This window comes from Etheostoma cragini, chromosome 6, assembly GCF_013103735.1.
Source record: "Etheostoma cragini isolate CJK2018 chromosome 6, CSU_Ecrag_1.0, whole genome shotgun sequence".
NCBI lineage: Eukaryota > Metazoa > Chordata > Actinopteri > Perciformes > Percidae > Etheostoma > Etheostoma cragini.
Window position 1 is genome coordinate 525049 of NC_048412.1, and position 8096 is coordinate 533144.

At 44.5% G+C, this 8096-nt stretch overlaps 1 protein-coding gene across 1 annotated transcript in view; it reads right to left on the reverse strand.

The window, feature by feature from the left end:
* The window catches only part of LOC117946031 (IgGFc-binding protein-like), a 15088-nt gene extending 6998 nt beyond the window's left edge, over nt 1–8090 (reverse strand). The window contains exons 1-13 of the mRNA XM_034873833.1: nt 7909–8090; nt 7267–7364; nt 6786–6916; nt 6334–6503; nt 5405–5619; nt 5083–5277; nt 3525–3713; nt 2632–3044; nt 2172–2290; nt 1642–1838; nt 1165–1303; nt 754–936; nt 286–428 (exon numbers count right to left, since the gene is read on the reverse strand). Of these exons, the coding sequence (XP_034729724.1) occupies nt 286–428; nt 754–936; nt 1165–1303; nt 1642–1838; nt 2172–2290; nt 2632–3044; nt 3525–3713; nt 5083–5277; nt 5405–5619; nt 6334–6503; nt 6786–6916; nt 7267–7323 (2151 nt within the window). The 5' untranslated portion in view covers nt 7324–7364; nt 7909–8090. The remainder of the gene's footprint in view (nt 1–285; nt 429–753; nt 937–1164; nt 1304–1641; nt 1839–2171; nt 2291–2631; nt 3045–3524; nt 3714–5082; nt 5278–5404; nt 5620–6333; nt 6504–6785; nt 6917–7266; nt 7365–7908) is intronic.
* Nucleotides 8091–8096: the final 6 nt, after the last annotated feature.

Consider the following 8096-nt stretch of genomic DNA (forward strand, 5'->3'; position numbering starts at 1 on the left):
TCTGGATTTACCCTGCAGAGATCTGAGGACCAGGTAACCATAGTCCTCAGAAATCCACCAGAGGTTAGAACACCAACATAAAGAAAGAAGACATTCTGCCAAAAATGAGGGACATCTGGCGGCACTGGATACTTGGGACACTTAACCAAAGTAGTTACCTATCATTATTTAAAATACATTTGTATTGCCATTTATTTTAAATGTCCCGAGAGTGGCAGAATATTCCAAACGTATCCAAAGTTCTTTTGTGGGTGACAGCAGTCTGTGTTCTGGAGTAAGACCCACCAATATGACGCCTCTTTCAGTCGGGATGAATATGCGGTGGCCCAACATCTCCACAGTGACTGAACGCACAAAAGAGCCTACATCGTTCCCACGGAGCTCATTCTTGGTGGTCACGGTTACCTTTGGCAGGGACAGGTCGAGCCCTGAGGACGGCAGGAGAGAACCTTTCAACACGTGTGTGTGTATGTGTCCTGCAGTCTTCAGTGAACAAACTGTGTGTGGTTTGTATATCTTGCAGCTCAGGTTTGATTGGGTAACCCTATTACATGACATCTCACAGCAGGACGCAATGCATTACATTTTGTTGTTTGTAGAAATTCAGAAATATTTAATATTTAAATGTGCATGCATGCAGCATCATTTCTTTTCAGAACCAGTGTCCACATCACAATGGTGAGTTCTATGGAAAATATATAGAACTTGCTGTGTAAACCAATGTATCTCTCTCTCTGTTAGGTAGGTGCAAACCTGTGGTGTTGACGAGGACGTAGGTGCAGGTTCCCTGGAAGGAGTAGTCCCAGCCGTCAAACGTTCTGTAGTGGGGGTCCCCTGTAGCCCAGCACGTGGCCTTGGAATCAGGAACACACACTCCTCGGCCTTCTGTCACCTTACATTGCTCCTTTACCCTGCAACGGACCTCAGCACACGGGTCTGGAACACACACACACACACACACACACACACACACACACACACACAGAGTTTATTGTCACAGAGGAGTGACAACACTACAACATTTTCATTTCATTTTAACAAGTTGACACAAGAAGTTTTTTTCATAATAAATGACTTAAATGGATTAATCATTAATTATGAACTGTTATGATGTTTTGAACTGGTAAATAGATCAGTGCTTCCCAGTCCCGCCCAGCGTCTGACCTATGGCGTAGCAGCCGACGGTTCCATCGCGGTTGCGACACTCCTCGCCCTTCTGGCAGCTGGTGGAGTTGCAGCTGAAGCGTCCGGCCTGGCAGTCGCAGCGCTCTGTGCAGTCGTCTCGCAGCACTGACGTAGCCGACTGAAAAGAGTCATGCATGCATCAGAACAGAGATGTTCAACAAGGGGCCCTCAGCGTTACTGCATTACTTGCATCAAATCATTGTTCATTTTCCAACGTTTTTTGAAAACTTTAAATCTCTTAACATGACTCCAACATATTATTATCAACTATACCTGAAGTGAGCCATCATCCATTATCATTCGTGTATCAAAATGCTTCATGTTCGGGGTAATAATATTTTCTGTATGGCCCTTACATGTTTTGAGATAAGTTTCAATCAATTAGTAATCTATCATCCTGTACGGAACAAGCATCATGATGAAGAAGCTCATGTTAATGACGATGAAGATAGTTACCTTGTAATATTTCCCCCCCACCACGCAGCCACATTGCTCCACCGGGACGCAGCGGCCCCCGTCAGACATGAGGCTGCCGTCACACTGGCAGCCCTCCTGGCACGGCGGGCAGGGGTCGGACCTCTGCAGGGAGGAGCAGGTGGAGGAGCAGGCGGAGGAGCACAGCTCATAGTGGCTTCCTGCAGGACATTGCACAGCTGCAGGGACAAACAGGACCGGGGGGGGGGGGGTCAGTACTCGGCAGGTTGGTGAGGTTTTCAGTTGACAAATTTGGTAGCAGCTTTTCTGATTTGCTGGTTTTATTTTGGCACATTTAACCATTCATGTGGCATTAGGAGATGGGATTAATGAGATTAGTATGATAAGCATAACAACAACAAAACACAAAACAAATTATAAACAATAAAAAAAAACACTTATTACACAAAACCATCAAATGTTGCATTTTCTACAGATGTTTTTGTGGTATTATTTTTCTTTTTGTGTGTTAACAACCTCCAGTGAGCCTCGGCCAATCAGATCAGACTTACGACAGAAGCTGTCGCTCCTCCATTTGCTTATCGTAGCGCCGGCTAGTTGACAGGCGGCAACGTAATTCTGGATGTGACGACAAAGGACGTCCACGCTTCGTTTGCCCGTGGACATCTCCCTAAAAAACAAAAACTTTCATCTAATTACTTTTTCCCATGAATTGGTGTCTAAGTGACCAATGTAAAACCATGGTAATGTAGGGCGAATGTGCACCATTAATATCCGTCCACTAAAAGTTGTGTTGTTGCTGCTGACAGACTCAGATTATTATTCTAAGTGTGTGACAACATTATGGGATGGATCCCTACAGAGATAGACCTTTTAGTTAAAGAGGAAGATCCTTTTAGTTTAACATGAAACAGCCCCGAGATCCCCATCACCAAACCCGCCAGACTCCATTAGATATATGAAACTTGGATATAATGCTTCCCTTGGACATTAGGGGTAAAAGATCCTTGCCTGACACAAGCCTCGTAGTCGGGAGTTGGGGGCACTGTTGAGTGGCAACCTGCAAATGGGCCCTGCTCGGCTTTGATGATGTCACAGTCCTTTTGGGCTTCCGGGACCTTCTGCTGCTCTGGCTCTGGGCAGGAAGTGGCCCCACAGCTCGCCTCACAGACAGCGTTTTCTGTCTTTACCAGCCAAGCTGCAGCTGATGACGGGTCATCAGACAGGTCGCCGTTATAGTTGCCACAGAGACCGCGTGGTGAGCTGCGATAGGTGGATGGGACTTGTAAGAGCATGCCCGCCATGCTGTCATAGGTCAGCTTCAGGTCAAAGTCAGTCTCAATGATGGTGTGGATGCCATTTTGATTCACTCGCACTTTTCCGTCTGCCAGTATCACAGGAAGGGAGACTCTGACATCATTAACCTGAGACACAGAGGAGCACAAAGTGTTTCATCAGATGTGTGTACGCCGTATTAGCTCTGTCCCACTCATGGATGTATTATAGTGAATGGAGAGCAGATTGAGATCAATATTGGACGATAGAAATATTAACAGAGCACAGATGCTAAAGACTTGGAAACGCTGACCAATGAGAGAAGACTGGTCTTTTTTAGTAGGGGGAGGGGGTCTGAATACAGGTATATTCAGACGGACAGTATGAGAAACATGTTTTAGTAGAAACACAAAAATACAAGTATAAACTGAAAATGAACAGAATATGCTCCCTTTAACATTTAAAAGAACATTTAATTTGAAATAATAGAAAGCAACTAAATGAACAATAAAGACTGAACTGTTGTTTAACAGTACAGCATGTTCCCAACACTCCCAGATGGGGTGGAGTGGTGGACAGTGGTGTCCTCTGCGGGAATAATCCTGGCCAATACAAACTCTCAGTCATACCTTGACTTCCCATTGAACCCCGGTCTCCATAGTGATTTCGATGTTGTAAACCTGGAGCTCCACAGTGCGGGAGACCGAGCCATCCTTGTTGGTCTGCTGTTGTACATTGACAGAGAAGGGAGCCATCCCTCCTGCCTTCTCGTCCACCGCTGCCAACAAGAACAGACAGTTTCCCCACAGAGGATAGGCCTGGAGGATGGAGGATGGAGGAGGAAAGGTGGAGAGATAAGAACATATTTAATATTTTGTCAGACTGCCACTGGGATTGTCTAAAAGGCACAAAAAAACTTAAGTAATGACTAAATGCTCCACTGTGTTCACCAGCTAGTCTCTAGACTACAGAGGCTTTTTATTTACAGTATATGCCCAGCTGCGGCTACAGAAACCACCATGAGAGTGCTGGGAGTGAACCAGAACAGTAAAGTTGTGGGTCAAACAGTGACACAACAAGCTGAAACTCTACGACGCTCCGTAGAGCCGAGGGAGGCTGATCACTCTCTGTTGGTTCATCCCTACCAGCAACACATATATGTCCAATAATCTAATATCAGCTGATACATTGGCCCGGATGAGGATCTTTCTACACTTTACAATAGGGCACACTAAATCTAGTTACCAGGGAACACATGAGGACCTAACTGCTAGTGAACCGTTAGTTAATGAGCAACTCCTAACCACATTTCATAGACTAGCTAATGATAAGTTAGGGACTTGTTAATTGAAAAAAAGTGTGAGAAAACAAGGACAACTTGATAATTATTTAGCCTAACCCTGCAGAGATCTGAGGACCAGGTAACCATAGTCCTCAGATTGGACAGAGAGTCTAGGTAGCTGTCTGGATTTACCCTGCAGAGATCTGAGGACCAGGTAACCATAGTCCTCAGAAATCCACTAGTGGTTAGAATGCCAACGAAGAGACAGAGGACAGACATATAAATGAGGGACATTTGGTGGAATTTCCAGCGGTACCCAAACAATCCTGGAAGTGGAACGTTGTGGATATGGACTAGTTGTCTGGTGACTGATCGTTATCTTTTAAATAGTACTAAATTAAGAATTATTAGAGAATCAAGTACTAATGATTTGTCAATTATCAAGTTGTTCCTCAATGAACTCTTCAATAACTCATCATTATCTAATCTATAACACTGGATTAGAGGGTCCTCATGAGTTTCATGGTGACCCCTCACCATGTTGTGTAGCTTATTGTGAAGTGTTACCCAAACTGTCCAGAATGGGTTTTAATGGGAAGTGGTATGCCTTTCTTGTAAAATATGATTCATCAGTTAGATTTGGAAATATTTGACCCTTCTCAGCCAGAACATTGGAAACGTTGCATAGATGAAAAGGATCTTCATTACATTGATGACAAATGATGACAATTATGGGGAAAAAACATGAACTGACAATATACATTTCCTGGGGTTAAAATGGCCACAAATCCACAATGCCATTATTTAAATAGATAACTACAATATGTAATGCATCATCTATTGATTTAGAGATGTAGTTCTGCATAATATGCTTACTTTTGCTTTTATTCAGAATAAGCCTTTACCTTTCCATCAAATGACCGGACTGTTCGGACTCCACTCACGGAGCAGGAAGCTTTGCTGCTGGGGGAGCAGGAGGCGGAGCCACCTTTCACAACACACTGCTCATTGGCTGAACAGTGGAATTTAGGATCACACTGTACCTCTCCACCTTCTGAACACACACAGCGAGTGTTACATGACAGGCCTGGATAGAACACCTGAGGAAAGAGGAGTAGTGATGGAAGGGGCAGAAGTAGTAGCAGTACTGTTAAAGAAGTTGTTTTAGCACAGGTATTAGTCGTAGTAAAGGTGGAGCGTAACATCATTGCTGCGGTCGTAGCCCACCTGTCCAGTTTTATAATACTGTCCTTCGTACTGACAGCCACACTCGGCCAGAGGGACACACTTGTCATCACTCAGCATGAATCCATCGTCACACACACAGCCTTCTGTGCAGGGCACGCTCTTGTCACAGCCCTCAGGGGGGGCCAGACCACTGCAGGTGGGCTGGCAGGGGGGGACACACTGATCATAGTGACTGTTTGTAGCACAGGAGGGAGCTGGCACGGGGACACACATGGAAGTCAATCAAAATACAATACAGTACAGAGTGATTGTGTTCCTGACAAACAACGTTAGCCTAGCTGCTACTGATAGACTAAGACAACAAGTAGTGGAGACCACGTTCCAGTTCAGTTACACCGTTAGCCCAGGTAATGTCAGTCCGCCGCTGACGTAGCCTATGCCTACTACCGACTACAACTATTGCAATGTGATGCAAGAGTAGTTTTATTTCTTATATTATTCTATCATCACAGACACGTACATTGATAGTCTGGCGTTATAATTTATTTCCTCAGGTGTACTATGGGGTGGGTAAAACTGTTTTTAATGACAGGCTAGCAGTTACTGTTGACTTGCACTAGCCTAGCACCAGAGAACTCTGCAACTAGAAGGCCTGGATGAAAGTGTTGAAAACGGTCTCCACTCATAAAAACACACACTGGCTAACTTGGTAATGAGGTCCAATGAGGTCCCAAAATTCTGACCACCCCTTTAACTTGTACTTGTTGTCACCCCCAAAACAGGTAATCTGACCTTTGACCTACTTATAGGCCTATCCTAAAGCCATGGTTGGTTAGCGTTCAGTTAAGCAGTGTAGCATTTTGATTGGTTGTTAGTAAAAGAAAAGAAAGTCCCTTCCTGTTAGATTTGTGTGTCTTAGGTAGAGAATTGTGTGTGTTTTGTAAAACGTGCGTGCGTGCGTGTCTTACGACAGAACTCTTTAGTTCTCCAGCTCTCCACTGTAGCTCCGGCCTGTTGACAAGAGGAGCTGAAAGCTGATAGGCTGTTGCACAGGGCCGAGGCGTGGCCTTGGTACATGCACAGATCAAAAACACAGTCTTTGAGGAAGGGGGCGTGGTCCAGTTTACTGTGACACTGTCTGTATGGACAGAAAAGACCCTTCACTGGGATTGATCATTTATAAATCACATCTACTTGTTTTGCTCATTGTTCATTATGTCTTACTAAGCATCAATACATATTTCTTTCCCATCCAGGAATGTTGCGTGGACTAGCCAGACCTTCCTTCACAGCGCTGTGGAGGAAGGTCTGGGAAAGCGAAACTACGCTTGCGCACACAACAGTGTGTTCACTGCACCCCCATGTCAGTTAAAAAAACATCTCCTTTTCTAGGGGCTGAACGTGGCCCAGGAGGACGTACCTGAAGGGTCCAAGCTTGTCAGCGATGATGCCACAGTAGCGCTGCTCTTGGTAACGCAGTAGCAGTGCAGGCTCACACTCAGGACATTTCCCATCAGGACAGTCACTCGTGCAGCCGGCGTCACCTCCTGCCTGCGTTCAATCACATTCAAGAGCAAAACCGTCAACATATGCAGAGCATGCATGGATATGTTAAAGCTAAAGCCTTTCTAGTACAAAGGTCCCTCTTCATGTCGCTGTACTCGTCCTGCAGCTTGGAGAGCAAACATAATGTGTAGATGCACAAAAGAGGGAATTTGGTACTAAAAAAGTGTCTGCTGCACTGAAATAGAGAAGGAGCAAAATACTTAATATGTACAGCTGTCCACATCTGCTTTGTGCTTCTAGTATTTAACTTAATTACGTTTTTAGAGTTTGTGTAAGATCCTCATGGGTCCTTCATTGTAGACCCCAAAAGACCCCCAGTCTCAACTGATACACACCTTCCAGCTGTGTCCAAATTCATTAATGTGTTTAGCCTGGGTGCCATCCGGCTTCATTAGGTCATCACCAGGTTTGCCATTGTAATTTCCACACAAGCCTGATGAAGAGAAACAGGCAACAAGCACAGCAGTCACATGTAGATAAACACTTCATTAACACATTCCTGTAACCGTTTGGAAAAATGAAAAAAATTTGAATCACGGACAGTTGGCAAGTTTGTGATGCTCTGCACCTTGCATGTTGCTTGCTTTATAACAACAGTGCTGCTGGCATATGTGGAATTCTTACACATTGTTGAGTTGGCCTACAACTAACCATTCATTTCATCATCAATTTCTCGATTAATTGTTTGGTCTTTACAATGTCAGAAAATATTGAAAAATGTCCATCCTAGTTTCTAATAGTCCAAGGGATGTCTTTAAAAGCCTTGTTTTGTCCCAAACCCAAAGGTATTCAGATTAATGTGATATAAAACTGAAAAGAGCAGGACATCTCCATATTTGAGAGTCAGAAAACAGCATTTTCTGCAATTAATTGATTATCAAAATAGTTGGCATTTATTTTCCATCAATCGATTAGTAGACTTGATTAGTAGACTAATCATTGGAGCACTGTTATGGTTGTAGGCGCATGCGTCTTACCAGCTGTAGCAGCAGCGAATGAACTGGGCAGCGTCAAGCTGACGTGGCTGTTCCAGTTGAAGCTGAGTGTCAAACCAAAAGATGTCGTCACAATGCCAAAGAAGCCACCCCGGAACAAGGAAAGCTTTCCGCCTTCCGTGGAGTAAGGCAGGTTCACTGATTGGCCGTTTACCTTGGGGGGGGGGGGG